Genomic DNA, 24,308 nt, shown 5'->3' with positions numbered 1-24,308 from the left:
GTGACTAATTAATTTTAGATTCCTGAGGTTTCTCTCAATTTGGGCAGCCATGTCCTGCATTTGATCTTCTACTGAGGAAATACAGTCCTCAGACTCTGACATCCTACCTGATAGTAGCTGCAAGGAGGATTTAACAGCAAACACTGTTGGTTGGAGTGTGACTGTAGCTTTGTGGGGGTATCTGCAGCCACCTTTTTCCAGAGTCAGCATGCTCTCAGTCTTCAGTGGCAGACATCTTGGCTGAGGGCGTCTCTCTCTTCTGGATTTGCAGATCTACAAGGGGCTTGCTTTTGCTGTTGAGCCACTACTTGGCATTAGCACAGTATAAGGGGTGTGGTTTAAGGCTTGTGAAAAAGAAAGGTTGGTGCGTGTCCAGCGGCAGATGGGGGTGGATGCTGATGGACTGCCCGAGCACTCGGGTTCAATTCCACCATGTTCTGCGATGACCCCACAGTGGTCCTCAGATTCCATGATTTATCCACATCTTTCACCTTTGGGGATGTTGTTAAGGATGGGATGGCAACAGTAAATTTCACTGAGAACTTTGAGAGCCATCAATTTAAAACCCAGATTGCACTAGAGAGCAGGAGCTAAGGTACAGTATGGTGGGAAAACAGCATCAGATTAGAGAACTCTCAGGGTGAGCTTGAATGCCTGTAAGGGGGAGGGAGGGGAAGGGAGATCTCGCTATCCCACAGGATTATTATTTATTTTTTTAAAAAGCCTTCATTTTCTTTTAATGTTACAATTTAAAAAGAGCAGGTCTATTGGGGCAGCTATGTTCAAATTTGTCCACGTACCACAGCACAAGTATAGTACAAAAGACTAACAGGAAATTCACATTATTAGTACACTAACTGTATCCATTAAGCTCTTAAAGGGTTACTTACATTGCAGCTCCAAGCAAGCCTCCCAACCTGAATAGATAGATTTGCACTACCAGGGCTCATGCTAAAAACAGCACTGTGGCCGTCGTGGCTTGGGCCGGAGATTGGACTCTCAAGCCCAGGGCAGTAGGTCAGCTCAAGTGCCCGAGCTGCAATGTCCAGGCTATTTTTAGTGGTTTAGTGCGAGCTGGTCTACCCGGACTGGGAGTCTCACTCACAGTTGCAGTGTAGACATACACTGAGAGCCTGCCTTTTTGGGTGACAGTCAGTTCTTATACATATAGGCAGAAGGGGATTTCATTAAAAGTGTGAATCGTTGGTTGATATTTTTACAAGTACATATTTCAAACATGTCCATCAGAAGTGTAAGTCAGTGGAAGGAGACAGCAAGATCTTCTTTTAAAATGAACTTTGTGTCACTTCAGCAAGATTTTGTTGCCATCCTCACTTATAGACGAATGACTGGTTTAGCAAGTAATAAAAACAAACAGGGAAGTTCAACAGATTTTAATTTCAATAAAGTTACCAAAAAGCATTTTGGTAACTTCGTTTCTGGCCTCCATTTTTGAATCTGTCCTTTTTGTTAAAGCCACCACCTTGCCTCCCATTCCTGAAGTTAGAGAAACCTCGACCTTCACGTGGAGTTTCTTCTAGCTCAGGTAACGCCGTTGCTACGGACAGCTGCCAACGTCTTGAATCTTGCCATTGATCCTGATCAAACAAGTTTAATGGGTTCATGAAAATAAAAGAACTGAATTTGCATTCCTACATATTCACAGAAGTTTACAAATGACATGGAAAACTGCAAGAACATTAATTCAGGGTTAACCAAAATTGTAAAATATACACCACTAATGGGTAATAACTTAAAATGGGAGACTCAAAGAAAGACATTTCAAAACCAATCTCATCCTCACCAAACTAGTTCATCAGATCCATCTTATGGACAAGGGTCAGCCTTAGTCTTTAAAACCCTTCTAATTCACAATCATGAGACGAAGGCAAGAATAACTACAGAGTACAGGGAAGTTGGTTACTATTAATGCCCTCAGTTAAGAGGGATGGGCAGCAGCAGAAAGGCAAGACACAATGTAGAAAACAATGCAGGATTTTGTAAAGAGGATAAAGGCAATGGACAGGCAAGCAAAAAGAATCAGAAGTAGCAAAAGGTTTAGTTAACAAGTGCTGCAGGAAAGAGTGTATTTTGTAATGAGTGTGCAGCCCTCTTCATGCACAAAAGTTTTGGATTCTTTGAATTAAATTGTAAGCCTCATACTACCATAGAATAACCACATAACTAACAGCTACAGTATTTGGCTTAAATGTCCTAAAGAGGGTTCAAAAGGCCCTCTAGAAATAAGAGCATACCTGTATATGACTTAGCTCAGCTGCAGGGACATCGAAGCACACCCCCTAAACACAACAGAGATAATATTAATTTACTGTCCAACCGGGCATCCAAAAATAGAGACTTTGGAACACTAGCTTCAGATAACAGACTACATCTGAAACACTGCTTATTAATTCCAAGTAAGAACGAAGGTAACACTGTAGCAGAGTGCTTGCTCTATTTTAAGAGTGCCTTTTTGTGTTCTGTGGAAATAAAAATTTTAGATTTGCCAAGAAACGAAGAATCAAATGGTTGGTGCTGACACTTCCCTAAAGTAATGTATCTATTCAAAGACAGGACATGAAATTCCTACAGTTCAACTTCTCTGCTCTAAACGCAGAAGTCAGGTGACCCAGTTGAGCCAAGTCCCTGAACTGCTGAATGCAAAGTATTTACAGTCCAGTGTGGGCAATGAAAAGAACTACTTGTCTATTTTATTGATGGTGGAGAAGCAATTTCAATCTGTTATTGTATCATGATGGGCTCCTATTGGAAGTGAATTTCCTAACTTCTCTCTCATTGGGTTACAGTAGAGGCAAAATGTAGAAAAACCACCTTCATCATAGACACAACTTTGATGCTGTCATGGTACAAGCCAACACCCACATTAAAAGGAGAAGATACCCTTAAATTCCCCCAAATAAACCAAACATACAAAAAGTAGGATAAACCATCTCACCATCTTTCCCTTGAGAAATCGCATTCTGGTAACTTTATTGTCTATTTCATCACCAAGCTGTTCTTTTAGTCCTCGCCAGGCATAGCCAATGTTGTGCATCTCTATCGAACATTGTAATGTCATTGTTACATAGCCCTTTAAAAAGAAACAAACAGTGAAATGTGTTTACAATGAAGGACTAAACCAAACTGTGGCAGATGATAGTGTCCAATCTATCCAATATGAACTGCTATTTGTGACTATTGTAACATTTTAGGGTCTTGTGTTCTGCTTAACAAGTAGGCTGTCTGGAATAAAGGCATCCTCCATTCGCATGCTTTTCAAAGCCTCCAAGAGAAAATGAAGACTAGCTAGGATACAAATTGCTCTCAGTCTTTAGATTAAATATATTTGTTGGAGGTGGGGGAACCGTTATAAGGTGCACATCAATATCCATTCAAAAAAATTACAAAAGGAAGAGGGATAAGAACTTAGTATAGTCCAATATAAGGAAAGGAAATCCAATTGGTAACATTAACAGGATGAAATCTACTGTACTGACTCCAAAACAGAGTTACCATCCAATGATAAACTGAGTTGGGTGGCCCCTGCTCACATCAAAGAAAGGCAGAGCTTTTTCTACAGGTCTTCCCTGTAACAAGATATTCCCAGAGACTATCTGCTGAACTCTCTTTTTCCTTGAGATATGCTGGAATTTGAGACATTTTCCAGAGAGACAGACTAAGCCAGCAGCAAAAAACCTCCTATTAACTCAAGAAACTTCACTAAGTTTTCCATTATAGCATCACAATTTTCTGTAGTTAAGATCTGAGACAACTGAGTGGTCCTTTTCTTAGTGTTGGTTAAAACAAAATATACTAACTAGTTTCAAATTTCTGTTTTCTGTGCTATGCCAGTAAGACTGGAATTTGATGTGAGGCTGACAATAGCTGCAGCTCAGGCACCTAGTTGGGAAAGCAACAAAAGAAGCTCTGTTTGGACTGAGCTATTAACTTGGGAGTACCTTGTAAATGGAGAATGGAAGCAGCAATCTCTATAATTAAACAGTGCCAGAAAGCGATAATGAGGGCCAGTTTCAGACACAGGGAGCTGAAAAGCACCAGGCCTTTTTACATTTACTCATTAAATTTGCAACACTGCTTGCCATTTAAAATACAACCTCTCTCTAAATTGGACAGAATATCTACCTCTCTCACAGAGGAGTTATGAGGATTAGTTCATACAGTGCTTTAAACATGGTAGTGACATGCAAAATTATTATTTACCGCATCTGAGTTGAGCAAGGAACGCTGTTCAATGGAAGTAGCCCCAGAAATATGGGCCAATGCTGCAGCCAAGGCTTCCACTGCCCCCTTTTCCTCTATCAGCCGCTGAGCTGACTGTTTGAAATAATCGATGGCAGAAGGAGGAACAGAATCCAAAAACCTAAGTATTTACAGCAAAGATTTGATAGATCAATATACAGAAAGCCAACATTACAAAGTTAAATTGTGCATTAGACATTTCATAAACTTACTAAGATTAATCCAAAGATTAAGGCTAAGAATTTCAGAAGTGATTAGTTATTTATTGTCAGTGCTTCAATTTTTTGAAGGTACCATCTTAGATGCCTTCAAAGGGGCCTGATACTCTGGAAGTGGCAAGTCCCCATCCTCTGATAATCAGGTCTCTTAATGAGTCTCCCAGTTTGAACCCTACCAGTCACTTGGAAAATCCTGAGCTAACCACCCAAGAGAAGGCTGAAACACATGCAGAACTTCAAGAAAATGCCATTTGCCCCAAGAATACTCTGTATTGCCAGTGAAGCTGAGGATTCCCTCCTTTTACCCTCCACACAGAAGGTCCTTCCATCAAGAGCAATAAATAGATCTCTGTTTAGAACCTATCAATGTCCTTTTGTAACACACCATGTCACTGATGAGCTAAGCAAGGCACTTCCTACTCCCAGAGCAGCCTGCTTCAACACACTAACACAGGGAGTGGCGTGGGGGAGGGGCGAGGAGAGAAGCAGGGGGAGGAAGAGTTATATCTGCATCTCCACTAGGCAAGTGGTTCTCAACCTCTTCCATGCTGGCACGCCCAGTCCCACTTAACAACATGGGAAGGGCAGGGTGGTCACAACCCCCGATCAAGCCTCTGAAGTTATATTGTTAAACCTCTGCCAATCTCTGATTGAACAAATATTTCTAAATCATCCTAGACTGGCAAAGTTTCTTCTTGACATACAGTCAATAGATACTATTAGACTGTATTCAAGGAAATGCTTAAAAATATAAAATGTTATACCCCACTGACCTCTTTTAGAGGCTTTTTTTTTTTTAAAAAAAGAAAAACTTTTAATTCATCTTAATTAAAAATCATAGATATTACATTTGGAAAGGGCCTATTTGGCTGGCTAGTCAATCCTACCACTGCAGAGTTACTGATGGGCACAGAAGACCCTCACTCACATGAGTGCAGTGATCATTGACTTTAATGGCCATTGTAGATACACAGCTGAATGCTGATTTGGGCCCAAACTTACAATGAGTATCAGATATGTATGTTCAAGAACCTCAGACTTGACGCTGACTAGTAAAAACCACCTTTTTCTTGTATGAAAGTGACCTACAGAGTGACCAACATATAACCCACACATATGCAGAGAAAAAAAGCTTTCAAGACAGGGAAGCATTTGGAAAATGCCATCTGAAAGTGATTTCCACCAACTAGGTGTTAGCTGTATAGGACTCAAGCTGGACAGAGTGATGGCAAATCTAATACAGAATGCAGAATGTGAGCTGCAACAAAGACACTTACTAAAAGGGTACTCTGTCTAGTTATACTAAATATAGTAACAATTCTTTAAAATCAAATAGCAACTGGTAGGAATAAATCAGATTTCCTATCTAGTAGTAATTTTCTACTCCATTACTTGTAGTTAGGTTTGATAGGTTATAATGGAAAGTTACTTTTAAACAACATATATTTTTAAAAAGAGGACATTCTGCTCCGTGAGAAGCTGAAACACACAGAAGTTTACTGCTAGGATTTATTAAAATCAGCCAGCATACACATGCTAGGCAACTGATTTTATAATACACAGAGATGCATATCTGTATATGTAACAGGATTGAGCCTTACATCTCCATATTAGCATCAATATTTTTCGTCTACAAGTTCAAGACATCTTGAGAATTGTGGACAATTAATTAACATACCTGATAACATCTTTACTGGAAGCTTTAATTATATCTGTTGCTGTAGGCACACCTACACGCCTAAATGAAATGCCCTGAAATTGAGAAGAAAAGACAAATTACAGTTCAAGGTCTTTTCCCTACAGTATTCAACAGAACCAGACTATAGTCAAGTTCTGTTTCCAAGGCCACCATGCCCCTATTAGTGCTAAGTAGGAAATCCTTTGTTCAATCTTTATTTAATCATGATTTTAAAACTATTAAAAATATCTCTTGGATACAACAGAACACATTGAAATTGTTCTTATTTTGTTAGCTTGTGAGTACCTGTGTTTTGATCACACATTTGAATCAAAGATGTTAGAAATGGAGAAGAGACACTGATTAGAATCCAACCCCACAAGATATATCAGATTCAGACACAACCATCTTAGCCAAAAGCCAGTGTAACAGTCTGTGCAAATGTCCATGGTTTGAAACTGAAAACAATTTAATCATACAGTGCCAGAGTATTTAACTCTCAAAAGAAATGGAAAACAACATGAGGGACAGAATTAGGCCAGGGAACTAAGAGGATGCTTGGTTCAAAGCTCTGCTTTTATTACATAAATTTTACCTCTTCCCATTAAACATTCCTGAAGGAAATAAGGCTCTTGGATGAATGTTTAATAAATGCCAAAAAGAAAGAGAACCTATGGTTCAAAATTCTCTGTTTAGTGTTCAGCAGTTAATGATACCCTAAAACAGAACAGGAAATGCAAAAAGTGGGATTTCTGCCATCTAATCTTTGTAGGGATTACAGAACTCCAAATGCAAGCCTCAGCACATAAGTGAAACAGGAGAGGATTTTCAAGTATTTCATTTTAATTTGTAAATTTAAAAGTCTGCATGTTACTGATTCTGTACCTTCAATGCTTTTACATGGTTGTCAGAACACCATTTCAAAATACCCTTTAAAGATAGATTCTTGTAGTACACAGAAATAACAGATTGTAGAACAGTGTATTATCATATTAGAAATCAACTGCTGTTTTTAGAAGTATTTTCATGAAGTTTCCCATAAACTAGCCATAAACTACATTTGCCGAACACAATAAGAATAGGAAAGCTTGAAGTACTCTACACAGCTCAGTACGTAAAAACTTTTCAAGACTAACATTACCATTTTAAGTCCTGCCTATTTCTGGGTTGGAACTGTGAGGCCTTACACAGCACTTGATTGTGAACAAGTGTGCACAGTGAACATATGTGCACACTATTTTTTGGACGTTCAATGACCAATTAAACAAAACAATCCCAAAGAGATCTAGACTTACCGCTCTTTGTTCTACGTTTCTTAGTTGATCTTCTTCCTTTCGCTGATAAAAACAGACACAAATTCCAGCCCGTCCAGCTCGTCCTGTGCGCCCAGACCGATGGATATAGGAATCCACATCCTTTAAAAATGAAAATTAGCAAAACACATTTGAAACTTAAGTTTTCTAAAATTAAAGGTTTCACAAGACAACTAGAAATTTTAAAAGCCTTCAAGAGCTTTTATAAAATCCAGAGCTCCCTTATCCCAGCTGTATAAAGAGAGTTTTGTAGGAGGGTTATGATAATGGGTTTAACTAGCCAAAAGATAGTAAACTTTAAAAAAGAAAAAGCAAGGTTCAAATAAAGAGGGAAGTATCTAGTGAATAAAGGAGTAACAAAACCCAAAACAACTAATCTTGCAACACAAGAAAACAAATCCAATTCACCCAACGCAAGTAGTCTGTTTGAAATAAAAGGTTTCCCATAGGGATGTTTTAGGTAGTGTGCCCCTTGCAAGCAAGTCTGTTTGGAAATCAAGTGACCCTCCACAGAGAAGAAGAAATAAAACCTTAGAGGGGAAGAGTAACACCAGATTCAGGTAAAAAACTGCAAGTATCACAAATTTAAATGACAAAAGGCTTCATACAACCTGAAATTTCACTGGAAAAATAGATAGAATTCAAAACAGATTTAGAAATACTGAAAAAGGACTTCAGAAGCTATACTAGAATACTCAAAAAAAGGGGCAAACACCTTCATTTAATTTAATCAATGCTCAAAAAATAAATGTTCAACAGGAAAATTCTACTGCAACGCTAGCATCTTAAATTCATACCACGAGTAAAGCAACATAATTTATTAATCTGAAGCAGGTAAAGTAATCATCTGCCATTGCTGCTCTGTCGTAGGAAAAAAAATGACTGACTCATTTATTTTCTAAAAAAGCATGCCCATTTTTTACCTTTGGGGGTGAACTCTGTATGACCAGGTCAACTTCAGGGATATCTAAGCCACGAGCAGCTACATTGGTTGCAACCAGAACTCCAAATGTTCCATTTCTAAAACCCTTTAATGTGATCTCTCTCTGTTTCTGTGGAATGTCGCCATGCAACGACTGGGCATCCTGTGAAAAGAACAGATCATTAAGACTTAATCCAACAGAGCTATCTGAGCAGTAGCATCCCAATGACAACAGTGGCACAATTTGCTGGTTCCCCACAACCCCAAACACCGTTCAAAGCAGTAGAAAAGAATACAGCATCAACTGTTTGCTACATGTTTTATAGGCCAAAATGAAGACAAGAGACCTGATCCTGATTTCCCTTTCACTGGTGTAACTTGGGAGTAACTCCACTGAAGGTACAAAAATAAAAAAATAGTATGAGATCAGAATCAAGACTAATGTCTCAGCACTGAAGAGCTCCCCAGAGGGAGACAGAATTTGGCACAAAGTTGTCAGGGACACAACCAAGTCCAATGGACAAATGTCAACTACCTCTGGTGTTTGAGGGAAAAGAGGTGCTGCCCAAATGTGTCTAGCAGGGGAGAGGTCAGGATCCAGAGGTGAGAATTCTCAATATAATATGCTAAAGCAGAAATTATTAAATACAACAAAGAATTTACACTCACCTAGCCTCAAAGGGTTAATATTAGCATTAAAGGCTGAGTGTGTGTCACTTCACAACATTGTTAAAGTTATTAGCATATTTAGCTAGTTTACTGTTAATGAACTAAACAAAATCTCTACATGCACAAAGTAGGACAGAGAAAAGCAACCCCCCCCCCCAGAACTAAGCATGTATAGCCTGTATGGTAAACCACATTAACTAAACACTAAATATATCTGCACTTACCCATTCCCTCTTGCTATTAATTTTAATATTCAACATCAAAACAATATTTGGTCTGTAAGAATCTAGGATTATTATTCATTATGGATAAAATTCATCTAAGTGCAGAAGGCCAGCTCAATATTCCCTACAAGACCTGAATTAATGACTTAAGTGGTTTTTTAAAGAGTGAGTAGGCCTTTCAGTCCTAGGGTAAATTTCATGCTGTGTTTATAGGACACCCCGTGTCCCAAATACCCAGTATACAGAAGATGCATGGTTGTAAGAGCCAGGAATCTAAGCAGCATGTTAATATGAGCTGTGATATGTATTCCATTACTATTCCTTGTTGTATCATGTCAGCCATATGGTTAGAACTCTACAGTACACAAAAATAAAATTCCTGTCTCCCAGGATCTTGCAGCCAAAAAGAGGATAGTATATTAGGGTCAAGGAGGAGCTTGCAGCTTTCTGAAATGTCTAAAAAAACCAGCCTTGTTGACAAAACATGAAGTCTACAAGAGTAAAATTCTATTTGCTTGGCTGTGCTCCCATCTTCATTTTAGGAATTTCTAGCCTTGATGTTTACAACCATGACCTTTTCAGACATCAATACCTGTTTAATAGAAGCGTTCAGTGCCAGTTCATTTGCATCCTTTTTAGTCTCACAAAAGACTATGGTCCGTCCATGGCTGCCGCTGTAGACCTGAATGACATCCCCAATAACTGCTGCTCTCTGAGACCAGTGACACTCTATAGCCAAATGCTGTTAGGGAAAGAAAATATGTCTATGCTATATCTGTCATTCAGCAAGAGGTCAGCTAACCATCTTTAAACAAAGACTAACAATATTTTGATTAAAAAAGACTTCTAAAATATTTAGGTTTTTATTTAAAATCAAATATTATTTTCCCCCATAAAAAAGCTTTATGTGGGTTAGCTAATTTTATTCACTGCCAAAAGAAAATTAAGCTATATAGTTATTGTAATATCACCTTTTGAAGGTCAGAACCATAACTTATATTATCCATACTATATATCCCTAGCACCTGTACTACTCAGTAACAAAACTACTTACCTCTACAGTCATAGCAGTCTTTTGAGTCTTCTTTCCAATAAGATCAATCTGTTCATATCTGGATTTCATGTATTTTTTAGCCACATCATATACCCAATGTGGACAAGTTGCAGAAAAGAGCAGTGTTTGGGGGTTGTCTTCAGAATCTTTGAAATAACACATCACTATCAATAATCCAAGTAGTATTTACAACATGACAGCTGATGTTTAATTACAGATTCCATGTTATAATGACTAATTATAAAGCAATAAGCATAATTTCCAAAAGTTTGAGATGGCTAATAAGTTTATATCGGAACTGGAGAAGTATGATATTTTAATACTGATCAGCTCAATAAACAAAGCACAATGATTAAAAGTGGAAAAAAGTTGATTAAATATCAACAGGACCAAAACTGTTCCCCATTTAAGTCACTCACAAAATTCGCAATAGTTTGAATCAGATAAAAGAAGACACTCAACTGATGGTTTACCATTATTTTCAGCATGATGCTCAGTACATTCACTCTTATCATACTACCCAGACTTGATGACCTGTTCCAATTAAGAATTTAATATACAGTAGCTGTCACTGATGAGACTTCCACCATTTCCAACATGATCAAAGCACTAGGAAATATAACCACCACCATACTGGGTCAGACCAATGGTCCATCTATCCCAGTATCCTGTCTTCTGACAGTGGCCAATGCCAGTTGCTTCAGAGTAAATGAACAGAACAGGGCTATTATCAAGCAATCCATCCTGTCATCCAATCCCAGCTTCTGGCTGTCAGAGGCTAGGAACATCCATAATACAGGGTTGCATCCCTGACCATCTTGACCACGGGTGCAAACTCATTTGCTATGGGGGGCCAGATTTGAATTAAATGTACTTCAAGTGGGCCATACATACCATAAATTGAAATACTAGGCACTTTTGGAGCGCTGTGTCTCGTGCACACAGCTCTCCACGTGCTGCCGCTAGATCTCACGGCGTCGTACTCCCTGGTGGCAGTGTGCGACTCTGCCAGAAAGTATAACGCTGCAAGATGTCACAGCAGCACGTGCTGCCGCCAGGGGCCGGACCAAAAAGGTTGGCGGGCCGTATTTGGCCTGCAGGCTGGATGTTTGACAGACACCCCTGATCTTGACTAATAGCCATTGTATTCCACAAGATCTCTTCTGATAGAGGAATACTTTCCTTCAAAAGCGGTCCATTTTGAAAGACCATTTCCTTCAAAAAAGTATTGTACAATCGGAAGAGATCTTGCTCTCAGGATGATTTTTTCAATCTTCAACTTCATCTGTCAGAAGATTAATTTACTTTGCAGACAATGCAATACTCACAAATTCAATATTTACCTTTTTTGTAAACAAATGCTAGAATTTCTTCCACTTGTTCAGCAAAGCCCATGTCCAACATTTGATCAACTTCATCCAGAACAACATGCTTCACATTGGAAAGATCCAGCTTGCCATTCTGCAGGTGGTCTTTGATTCGACCTGGAGTTCCAACTAAGATGTCAATGCCGTTTTTAATATGTTCAACTGGAAGAAAAGGCAGCAAAACAATACATGTGTAAGAATGCTGAAAGATCACAGGGTTTCCAGAGCTGGAAAACTACTATCAACTTACCGTCATACTTCTAATTAAAAAGTAGGTAATTAACACCCTAACCCTTTCACCTTTGGAGATAGGATTAAATAAATTTAGGCAGGGGCGTTGGAACAATTTTTATAGCAGGATGCTGAGAGCCACTGAAACCATCTGTAAACTCTGTATATAATGGAAACCATTTCAAGCTAGGAGGTGCAACAGCACCCCCCCCCCCCATGCACCTATGAGTTTTAGGTCACAAGTGAAGAGAGTTTGGTGGTGGTCTGTGACCTTCTACAAAGACTGCTATGCTAAAAGCAAAACTGATAACATAACAACAATGTCCTCTACCAAAATCTTCATTTTCATTCAATTCACATTTAAAACCATCAGGATTTCATCATAATTAACAGTTTTTCTTCTCCCAACTCAGTTCCCATTTTTTTAAACAAAAACTTGACAATCTATCCAATCATTTCTTCTGCAGTTCTTGCTGTCACTCTATCATGCTGATGACAAGTTCAAGGCTGAGCTCCTTAAAAAGTGCTTTCCAATCACATAGAGGTATCTAAGCCACAAACTAGTGAAGCTAGAAGTGGGATTACAAGATGGAAGTCATTATAGGACAGACAAAAAATGGGTTGATTTGTTCAGTTTCACTGTCCTCTGAACAGCAGCACCATCAGTCGGGGGTTTAAAATGAGCACTCCACTTTCTTGGACAGTCATCTGGCCCCAGTGTTCTTCCACTCAGGAACAAGATTATTTCTTTATAAATTTAAAACAAATGTTATAACCTTTGAAGAAAATAAATTATACATTTGGATAAAGACCCCCTTTGATTCTTTTGGTAGAGAGGGACCCAACCTGAGCTGCCTTTTCTTTTTAAAATAATTTCAATTTCTGACTCAAGTGAAAGCTTAAGGAAAACAGCCAGTTTTATTCCCTGAATGATTCTCATGAAATGTCAGCTGATATCAAAATAACTTCTAACATTTACTTACTTTGTCCATTATATGGAGTTCCTCCATAAAAACAAGCCACTGTGAGTTTCTTTGTGATATCCTTAAAGTCTCTGGCTACCTGGTTTGCCAGCTCTCTGGTTGGAACAAGAACTAGCACCTACACAGAATGATAAAACTGTCAGAAAAGCACCCACTTGTTGATTGGTACCAAATTCCCCACCTTATCAGGTAAGCTGTGCTGCAAAGCTGATCTGACACTGCCCCCTTGAATTTTCTCCCCTTTGTAATCACCTGTGGTTTTATACCATTCATGCCCATGGTATCCAAAGCAGCTCATTATCATTCCCGATCACACTTTCAGCCAGAAGACTGGTACATCATGGCTTCCATATTCCTTGCATAATAGCAGTGCCTCTGTGATATACTTCACACTTATTTAGCTATTTAAGAGTCTGAAACACTAAAACACTAGCAATTAATTCTCAAAACCTCTGGAAGATAGGTAAGTGTTGTCTGACTCATAATACAGATCAACAAACTGAGGCAAAGAGGTGAAGTGACTTGCCCAAGGATACACAACAAATGAGCATCAGAAATGGGATTATAAAATCAGAAATTTCTGACTCCCAATCCTGTATTCATTTGTCTAGATCAGGTTGCCTCATTCTTTCTGACTGGCAATGCAATCGGATTTAACAGTTGAGGGAAGTACAATTAAGATAGTCCAGAAAGAGGTGTACACAATAAGATAGCTCTCTAAATCTCAAAACATATACATTTTATAAAATTGCAATGATGATCAAGGCATAGGTCAGTATTAAAGGATAAAAAGGAGCATGAAACAAAACTTTGGCATAACAAGTGACCTGCTATTTAATTTATTTAAAAAGAAAAAACACTGACATTTGAAGTACTCTAGTAAGCAATAATTCTTCCCACCTCCCAAATGAATTTCAGTTGTTATACCACAAGAATTAAAAACACATCATCAACTGGTGAATAATAATCTTAGCAATCTTTCAGATAATATTAGATATTTACTCTAAAGGCAGGGCAGAAGGATGGAAGAGATGTGTTTTGATTCTGCACATCAAAACAAAGCTGGCTGATCTAATGATAAATAGGCCAACTTTGTCAATACCCCTTTAAAGTGTATTATCAGTTAAATCACCTGCCTAAGTAGAAGCATAAAGACCATTTGTGTCAGGACTTGAAATCATAACTTAAGCTATCCCAGAGTGGAGGGAAAAAGTAAGTATCATCTTGGAGTTTATATACTGAGGCAAGAATAATTTGGGACAACACCAGTTTGCCTGTCTGCTTCATTTTTTTTGAGTCGGAGAGGTATCAAACCATACAAGAAACTTGCTCACTAGGCACCTAAGAGCAGAATTTTTGTACATGTGCATATGAACACAGCAGGTAAGATGAACAGAGGGAAGGCATATTACACGACGGCAACATAATCACAAAGAATCACAAAGCTGTGTAGTCTATCATCATTAGGATACTGTTCCAGGATCAGAAGGAGCATTAAAAAAAAGAGTAAGTGGTAAGAAAGAAGGGGATATTTTTAATAAGAACAAAAAACAATTATAAAATCACTTTCAAATATTGCCATAATTCAATCCACCAGTGAGTCCTCAAGTGGCTAAAATACCTTTGGTGTGCGCCCTCTCCTCCTCTCCAATGTGTCTCCCTGAAGTTTTTCAATCAAAGGAACAGCAAAAGAAAATGTTTTTCCAGTTCCAGTTCGAGCCTGAGCTACCATGTCTTTGCCATCATATATGGGCTGGAAGGTCTTTGCTTGCACAGGAAACAGGTACTTTACTTCTCGAGCTGCAAGACAGTTCAATATAGCTTTCTTAAAAGGTGCTCTGTGAATCTACTGTGAACTGAGCTAGATAGCTGAAAGCCTTTCTATATGATAACTAAAAGCAAACCAAATTCATGAGACAGATCATGGCATGTCCTGCATCTGACAGTGGGTGCAAAGAGTAAGTACGCATTTATTTTCATTTCTACCATGCTTGGCAAAACAATTTTCTATCTTTTTCTGGGGGCAAGATTTGATATCTAGGGTAAACAAACATTTTTTGCTACATCTGGTACAGAACAGCAACAGTAGATGCAATTGACTTTGATATCAGTCAAAGTTGGGGGATTTTTTTGTTTTTAAACACAGAAACACATTAAAACTCAGATAAGTCTGAAAGATGCTGTACAAAGAGGAAAACATTAAGGGGTTAAAAACTGGCCAGTAGTATATACAAATTATTAATGGTGTGACTTCAGAACAAGGAAAGTTTAAAGCAGTACACAGGAATCCATTTCGGGACCTAAACTCTACAGATACTCAATGATCAGAATAACGTGAACTCCACAGTGACTAAGTTCACAGAGCATACTAGTCTACGATAGCAAAACACCAGAGAGAAGAGATCTAAAAACTGCTAAATGATATAAAAATTGAGATAGATGACCAATTATAATTCAGATTTAATACAGATAATTTAAGGTACTACCCCTGAGAAGAAATAATCTGCATAGATATAAAATGGGATACAGCTATTTAGAAAACAGCAAAAACAATGAGAATTCTGTGGCACTTTAAAGACTAACAAATTTAATATTTGCAGGCATAAGCTTTCGAGAGACTTCAGCTCTCTTCTTCAGATGCAGTAATACAGAAAATAGGTAACACAGAGGCATCTTATAGACCTATAAGTCTCTCGAAAGCTTATGCCTGCAAATATTAAATTTGTTAGTCTTTAAAGTGCCACAGAACTCTCGTTGTTTTTGCTGTATACAGACTAACACGGCTACCCCTCTGGAACTATTTAGAAAACAGTACGCAGAAACAGATACGAAAGTTACAGTAGACAATAAATGTGACATAACCTCACAATGGAATGCTGGAGGGGGGACTGTCTGCCCGCAGTTTATATCTAGAAGTAATTGTACCACAGAGGAAATACTTTTGCCTTGAGAACACTGCACTCGAAATAGTGTAAATGTAAAACCATCATTAATGGGAGCAAAGGTGCCTAGTGGTTACAATGCAGTGCAGGAGTCAGGACTTCCGGTTTCTATTCCTGCTTGTGTCACTAACAGAGTGATTTTGGACAAATTATTTTAAAAGATACTTGTGATCTGTTTGGAACTATCTTTTAGTTCAGGGGTTCTCAACCGGTGGTACGTGTACCACCGGTGGTACAGAGGACGGCTTGGTGGTACGCGAGGAGAACCCTGCAGCCGCCGCCGAATTCCCCCCGCCACCACCGAACCCCCCCCCGCCGAAGACGCGTATGATACCGGCGGCTGTACCCCTGCTGCCGCCGAAATCCCCCCCGCCGCCGAATATGCTTTCTGTACTGCCGCTGATTCCCCCTCTCCCCCCGCCGAAGATGCGTAGCATTCCGCCTGCTTCCCCCCTGCTGCCACCGAAATTCCTTCCCGCCGCAAACCGTGCCGCCTAAAAGCGGCAAACAGCTGCAGGGTTTTGGCGGTGGGTTCGCCTCGTGCACGCAACCCGGCCGGCTCCGCATGTCCCTGTTGTAGAAACCCTGCCGCCGAAATTTGGGTAACGGCGGCCAGGATTCGGCGGAGAGTACTGTTCCCCCCTTCTTTTACTCGAGTACCACTCGGGTCAGGACTAGCGGTACTTGACTTGACCCGACTGGTACTCGGGGGAAAAAAAGGTTGAGAGCTGCTGTTTTAGTTAGTACATTTCTTTTGTCACAGAAGTTACCTTTAAGATGCTCAACTGTCTCTTTGGAGATAGAGAAATTGGAGAAGGCACCTTCTTTCTCCTCTTCTGTCAGTTCCTGTTAGATTAAAATAAAGCAACAGATTAGCCATAAGGAGACAGTCAGTTTACTATATTACTGAGTCCCACACCATTTTAACTCAAATGAAAAAAAACTCTTCTCCAGAACAGTCTCACGCATAATCCCCTGTGAATCTGGGGGGAAATGAGACCCTGAAAGTCATCTTAGAACCTTGATAAATGCAGGGCACCAACCATTGGCCCTTGCACCTCAGGCTGCTATTACACTGATGCCCAACTGTATACATGCAGTGTGTCTTTTTGGATTATTTGTGTTCCTTTTGCTAATCAATCATTTTAAACTCACCCCTGGAAAACATTAGAAAATTGTTTTCATTTCTACTACGTTTGGAAGAACAAATACACATTTCACTATTACCATCTATTATCCAGTGAAGAACATTTCTGGATGATGGAACTTTCTCAGAGATTTTGCAAATAGTTATTTTATTTAATTTAAACAATCCACTAAATTGACTAACTTGAAATTAATTACCCAACTTCTGCTACAGAACCTGAAAACAAATTACAGGTGATATACAAAATCAATCTACTGTTGACATATATTTCCCTATGTAACATGCAATAAACAGAAGAGCTGCAAGACCCAGCTTTGTGGTAATGTACAAGAGGTGAACTCAATGAGCAAGGTCTCTCTGAAACTTGTTGACAAGACTCTGATCATTCAGGAGAGAGCAACTGAAGGTGCTCCATTCTCATTCCCAAAAGCTTTCCTGTTGTAATACTCCTTTCTCAGCCTATGCTGATCTGTGAAATGAGATTAATGTCAGACATGTTCTAGGATGAAAGCCATGGGCTTGTCTACACAGGAAAATTTACTGGCTTAATTATACCAGTATAACTTCCCAAGTGCACACTCTTATCCCAGAAAACGATAGAACAACAGGGAGTTATACCAGTATAATCATGCCAATAAAGTTCCCTGTGTAAATAAACCATATATATCCTTCTTTGGCAGGGGATGGATTTACAGAGCAATGGTGAGATTTACCCCTTGTATTTTGACCCCTGAATGCAGGGCAAAGGGGTCTAAAAACCCTGGACCTGGCAAGGAGGGAATTCCTTGCAGAACAAGAACTGAGGAATATAGCCATAAACTGTCTTATGAGGACCCTTTGGTAAACCCCGGCAGGAGCAGGAAAAAAGTATGTAGATCGCACAGCACTGCAGAAATTCTTGGCAGAGCTGCTGCCTACAGTCAGATGGGGACAGGCTGTAAGGTAGGCAGCCCAAGTTATATCAGGGATGCTCTAGCCACCAGAGCAGACCAGAAATGAGAGAGCATAGAGGTGGCTTAAAGCCACTTTAGTATCCCCTCCTCCTGGGCTGTAAATTCTGTGCTGCACCTCTTAGAGATATAGAACAGAATCTCACTCATAGTGAGTCTTTGCTATTCTGACTACATTACTATTATCCTCTGCTCCAGGGATGACACACAGGGTTTTTTCTAGAAGAGCGGAGCACTTCTACCAAGCAAGACTGGTAAATTACACTTTTAAAGGAGGTAAAATTAAGGGTTTCAGTGTGTACCGTTACTGGCTCTTGGTCACTGTCATACTCCGCACTTGATGCTTCACTGGAATTACACTGAGTTTTTGAATGTACAATGCCATTGCTCATGGAGGAGGATTTCATCTTGTCCTCTTGGCTGTTTTCTTCAACAACTCCATTCACTTTTTCTTTAATTTTCTTCTTCTTTTTGGGCTTAGGAGGATCAAGGTCATCTTCAGATAGCTCATTTTCCTCTGGCTGGGACTTCAGCTCCTTGGATTTATTGCGGCGTTTAGAAGTCTTCTCCTTTTTATGCTTCAGAGAAACGACATCAAACAGAAAAGGACAAAAAATAAAGTCTATGAAGAAAAGTAAAATGTCTTTAGACTTCTCATCTGTGATGCCAGTTCCTCTTCAGGAATGCCTTTGTCATTAGAATCTCTCCAGCAAAGTCATACCCCATTTTGATAAAACCACCCCTACAGCAAGATATCCAGTCACAGATTACTTGAGGACTGATACCGAATATTGACTAATAAGTACTGAATATGAGGAGAACCAGATTCTTCCTAAGCTAGTAGTGGATGAGTGTCACATGCACCTACCTGTTTCCTCCCTCTTGACTACTAGATGTAATTATTATTTATATTACAGTAGCCTCTAGAGGCCCCAAATGAGTTTGAAGCCCTATTCTACTACGTGCCATACATGCACATCTTCCTTACCCTGAAACACTTACAATCAAAACAGATAGGACAGACAAAGGATGGCAGAGGAAAAAGAGTCATGGAGAAGTGAAGTGATTTGCCCAACATCATGCATCAGGTTAGTGGCAGCACCAGAAACAGCAATCTCTCCTGTGTCTCAGTCTAGTGCCCTATCCCACCCACAGGGCCAAAATATTAAACCAAATCCCAAGCTTCTAGATGCTGACATTTAAATATCTCCATTTCACAAAGTCATTTGGGATGGGCTGGGACTAACAGGTATAAAGCTTGCTGTAACCGAGTTATAGTCTGTCTACACTGCAGCTGGGAGGGGTGATTACCAGCATAGGTAGACAAACTCATGCTAGCAGTGCTGAAACACTCTAAAAATAGCAGTGTGGACATTGCTGCACAGGTGATGGCTTAGGCAGAATCTAAGCCCACCCAACCCCCTGGGTCTGAGCTCAGGTGGCTAGCCCAAGCCACTACCCAGGCTGCAAGGCCCACACTGCTATTTTTAGAGAGCTACTTAGAGCAGAGCTAGGATGAGAATCACACATCCCAGCTGCAGTGCACACACAACCTAGAAGTCTCCCTATATCGCCTGAAACCTCTAATTAACTGGGTCATCTATGGCACCAGTGCCCAGGCCAGGTACCTCCCGGAGATGGTGGCAGAGGAGCCCCGTTGGTTAGAGAACCCACCTCCTCTCTCTGGGCCTGGCAGAGCCCAGGCTGCCACTCTTCTCATCACCTCGATGACTGACAAGGGGCAGAAATGCGGCAGACCCGCGGGATGGCAGGTTGGCGAGTCCCGCTGATCGTTCAGCGGTGCCGGGGTCTCCGCTCCACCCCGCCGAGCAGTGCCACAGCCACTCTCAGGAGGCGAGGCGCCCACGTGGCGCAGCCATGGAGGCCGAGCCGCGGCTAGAACGAGCAGCCCCCGGCACAGCACGGGTGTGTGCGGGGACGGCCCGGGCCCGTTTCTCCCTCCGACCGACGGGGATCGGGCCCTCAGCGCGGCCGGCTGCTCACACCCCCGCCCCCGCCCCGCGGACAGCAGGCCCGGGCTGCCGGGACAGGTGGCGGCTCTTCCCCCGTTGCCGCCTCCACCCCCAGTACCTTGTGCTTCCTTCTCCGGCCCGCCCGGACGGCCTCGCCTTCCAGGGGAGTCTCGGGCTCGGACTCACCGCCGCTGCCGGCAGCAAGGAAGGCGGCTGCGGGCATTTCCTCCGGCTCTTCCTCGCGGTGCTCGGGTGCGGAGCTGCCGCGTTGGTCGGCGGCCGCGGCGCAAGGAACGAGCCCCGCCCCGGGGCCGGCGCACAGGAAGTGAGGCGACAGGCTGAAGGTCGAGCCCGGCACCCAGGTGCGGAGCGGGCCGAAGAAGGGCGCTGCGCCGCGTGTTGTGCCGGAGCGGAGCACTAGCAGCCGCAGCGCCGGGCCGGGGGCAGGGGAGGGGCGCGCCGGGCCGGGTCCCCGGGCGGATAGGGCAGGGAGCCCCACAGCCCCAGCTCCCGGCCGCCCGACCCTGTGCAGTAGCAGCCTGCGGCACGCTGCGCCCATCGCGCCGTGTGGGAATCAGTCACTCCGGCACCCCCCGGCCCAGCAGCGCCCTCCCCCGCAACACCAGTGCTCACACACCCCTCCCGGCAGGGCGCGCGCAAAGCAACTCAAGCCGCCGGCCCTCACCGCCCACCGGCGCAGGGCTGATGGAAGCTGGGTGCTGCTAGCTGGGGAAGCGCCCTCCCACAAGGCTGCCCAACGCACTGCCTGCGCCTGCCCGCACTGCTGGCTTCAGCCGGAGGGGGCGGGGTTGAGAAGCTCACTGCCGTCTCAGGTGCAGTGTAGACACAAGTGTCCGACACTCAGGCTATGGCTACACAGCAGTGTAAGCCAGGCTTAGTGGGACTCATTTGTCAGGGAACCCTGGGCTTGAGCATCCACATTGCTTTTTAACCCTAGGTTAAGCATTTTCTGACCTGTGCTTGAACCTATGGCTCTGGTGTCCACAATGTAGTGCACAGACCCTAGTGAAAGTAACCCTATCCCAGACTCTGGGTCCCTAGCACTCCTTCCCCCACTCCTGACCACACGCTAGCCCTAGAAATGCGTTGTACTGTGGGAAAACTCTACCGTCCACCATGCTTCTTAAAATTGCAACAGGACCTTTGACCCGCCCCATGCCAAGAACAAGAAGTCATTTTGGTCTGTGCGCCCCCAGCTACCAGAGCCAGCCAGCAACATGGAGGAGGCGCCGTTGGACCAGCTCCTTCTGCTTGCGCTTTCACTCCTGTGTCAGAAAACTGGCAGAGCTTCCACAAGGCGCTGGTGGACATTTCGGCAGCATTTTCTGTCCCACCAAAGGTACCTGACTAATTTCCTGATGGATCTGCAGGAAGAAGAGGAGGAGGTGGAAGAGGAAGAGTACTCTGGCATAACAGATGCTCAGTGACAGATGCTGCTCAGTATAATTGGCATAGCTGCTGATGCCCCCTGTGTAGACTGCCCCTTCTGGTGCAGGGCCACAAGCAGAGACTAGTGGGATCATGTCATGCAGACATGGGATGACCAGCAGTGGATCCAGAACTTTCACATGAAGAAAGCCACATTTTTGGAGCTTTGTGAGCAACTTACCTCCACCCTGCAGCGTAAAGAGACACATGAGGTCATCCTTGCCAGTCCAGAAGCAGGTTGCTATAACTGTCTGGAAACTGGTTACCCCAGATGGCTACAGATCTGTTGCTAACCAGTTTGGGGTTGGGAAGTCAACTGTGGGTAAAGTAGTGGCAGAGGTAACTGAGGTAATCAGGCATGTGATTTACCCTAAGGTGGTGGGCATTAAAGATATTCCTGAGGTAATTGCTGGCTTTGAGAAAATGGGGTTTCCTAACTGTGGCGGTGCTATTGATGGGAATCATGTGCCCATAGTTTGCCCTCCTCAAGCAGCACGAGTACCTAAACCACAAAGGGTACTACTTCATTGTTAGGCAGGCACTAGTGGACCACAGAGGCAGATTTATGAATATTAATGTGGGCTGCACAGGAAAAGTTCACAATGCCAGAGTTTTTCGCTGCTCTGGAGTCTACAATTATGGATGGACTGGGACACTATTCCCACCAAATGACATTGACATAAATGGTGTTACTGTCCCCACTGTTATTCTGGGGGATGCTGCATACCCTCTTTTGCCTTGGCTTATGAAACTGTACCCTGACATCAAAGGCCATGGCAAAAAAGGTTTAATTACACTCTAAGCAGGTGTAGAATGGTTGTTGAATGTGCTTTTAGCAGATTAAAATCACTTTGGAGGTGTTTACAAACCCATTTCAATGTCAGTTCCATCAATGCTGTCTGCATTACTGTGACTTGCTGTACTCTTCACAACTTTTGTGAAGCCACAGGTGAGCCATTTCCTCCTGAATGGACCTATGGTAGTGAGGGAATGCTGGATCGGTACCCTCAGCCAAAAAAGTGCAGCTATCATTAGGGAGCTGGTAGCACACACGCAGCAGAAGTAAGGGATGCTTTGTGTGCTCAGATTATAGACTTGCATGGCCCAATGGAAGAGGGGGAATAGTACCTGTACAAACGTACTGGGGGGAAAACTGGCTCACTCTTGGGAGGGTGGTCATGATTGTCATGCAGTGTAAGTCAGAATGACACAACAAAAAATAAATTTACGTTGGAGGGAGCAGCAAATAGAGGCATACTGTTTGCTTTGTCATGTTAATTACTCCTGAGTATGTTTTTACCTTTATTATCTCAAATCCTGATTGTATGATGTGATGCACTGATGGACTACACTTTCTTGAAAACATAACATTATTTGTAAATAGGTTTTAAAACAATAAACCACTCATACAATCTTGGGCAGGCTAGCTGCCATTACAAAACCAAACACTGCCCAAAAAAGGACAGGAAATAGTTAATACCCAACACAATCTCCCTCACCATATGTCTCCTAGCTCCAAATTCTTATTTCCCTTCTTTACATGTTTAGCCCTCACTTTGCAGTGGGGAGGGGAGGATGGAGATTTCCACCAGAGAAGGGTGTAAGAAAGAAGACTACACAGGGTTTAACTGCCTTGCCCAACCACTCATGAGTCCTGAATGCATGAGTCCTCCTCCCTACCCCCCGCATGGAGTTGTGTAAACTACTGCTGGGCTGAGGGTATGTTGCTAGAGCATCATGCTCTGTGGGTGAGAGAGGCAGCAGGAGCCGCTGCTCTTGCAGCCATTACAGAGAGGAGTTGCTAGGACAATTTTCTGGTTGACTGTCTTCCTCCCTTAGCAGCTGTTCCTGTTCCAGGAACTGCTGTGCAAGTGCCTGCTGCCTTACTGAAATACTTGCCTCCAGCTGGGTAGTAAGCCTCGGGCTGTCTGCCTACCTGTCAGACAGAAGGGGTTGCCTGACGGCTATGGCTACAGGGAAAAGTTCTCCATTATGTGAGCACTAGCCTATAAACACCTGAAGTGATCTAGATATATGCAAGAACTCAAAATCATTAATTTCTTCATGGGCATTTCTATCGTGCTTACATCACAGGATCAAAGTACTTTACAAACAATTAATTTGTTCTTCACAACACACCTGTGAGAGGTGGCAATATTTACCCATTTTACAGATGGGAAACACAGGCAGAGAATAAGGCCAAAATTATCAAGTGTCCACTAAGTTTGAGTAGCTAATTTAAGATACCAGAGCGTGATTTTTTCAGAGTTCTTAGCACTTTTACAACAATAATTGACTTCAGTTACAGTTATGAGCTCTCAGCATTTCATCAAAGCCCAGGAAATGATGAACATAATTAGTGACCAATTGAAAATGTAAATGATTTGCCTATCACATGGGATTTTATTCTCTCTGCTATAGCATTCCTGTTAACCAGGGCAGCATTCAACTACATCAGTCATTAGACTATCCTCTTTTCCTGCAATCCTTTGCCTCATTCAGTGTGTATTTTGACTTCTGCCATCAATGAGGCAGGAGGCCTACAAACAACAGCTTCATTTACTACACAACACTGATTCACATCCAAGGGATCATCAATCCTGTACACTGAATGAGGCAGAGGTCCTGTGGAAAAAAATAGAATGCAATTATTTAACTAAATACTATCAAAAGGCACGTGTAAGGGGACTGAATCAAGGTTACATGGGCAACCTTAATCTGGGTAATTCCTCACCTGTGAGTGCTTGACTTTGCACTTTTATAATGTTCTCAATGTAATTTGTGTGTAATTTTCTAATTTAAAAAATTCTCATAAACCATAGTGAACCCTGGCACCAGCAGGGCTTGGACCTTTACATCCACACCACAAACCTCTACCATTTGAGATAAGTAACTGGTAGCTGTAGTAAGTCCCTATCCTCTATGCAG

At 42.0% G+C, this 24,308-nt stretch overlaps 1 protein-coding gene across 1 annotated transcript; it reads right to left on the bottom strand.

Annotated features, from left to right (window-relative positions):
- Nucleotides 1–1,379: 1,379 nt before the first annotated feature.
- Nucleotides 1,380–20,513, bottom strand: LOC137156059 (nucleolar RNA helicase 2-like). Its single transcript, XM_067552643.1, has 15 exons — nucleotides 20,050–20,513; nucleotides 18,261–18,536; nucleotides 16,632–16,707; nucleotides 14,541–14,719; nucleotides 12,920–13,037; nucleotides 11,682–11,867; nucleotides 10,339–10,484; nucleotides 9,877–10,026; nucleotides 8,393–8,554; nucleotides 7,452–7,571; nucleotides 6,157–6,230; nucleotides 4,222–4,381; nucleotides 2,957–3,091; nucleotides 2,256–2,300; nucleotides 1,380–1,598 (listed from the first exon to the last, which is right to left on the bottom strand). Exons 1-15 carry the CDS (start codon nucleotides 20,488–20,490, stop codon nucleotides 1,410–1,412), a joined length of 2,457 nt encoding a protein of 818 aa, XP_067408744.1. The 5' UTR covers nucleotides 20,491–20,513; the 3' UTR covers nucleotides 1,380–1,409.
- Nucleotides 20,514–24,308: the final 3,795 nt, after the last annotated feature.

This window comes from Emydura macquarii, unplaced genomic scaffold, assembly GCF_026122565.2.
Source record: "Emydura macquarii macquarii isolate MOO-44397 ecotype Brisbane River unplaced genomic scaffold, CSIRO-AGI_Emac_v2 contig_1390, whole genome shotgun sequence".
In the NCBI taxonomy this organism is placed as follows: domain Eukaryota; kingdom Metazoa; phylum Chordata; order Testudines; family Chelidae; genus Emydura; species Emydura macquarii.
This window is presented reverse-complemented; position numbering and strand designations above follow the sequence as displayed.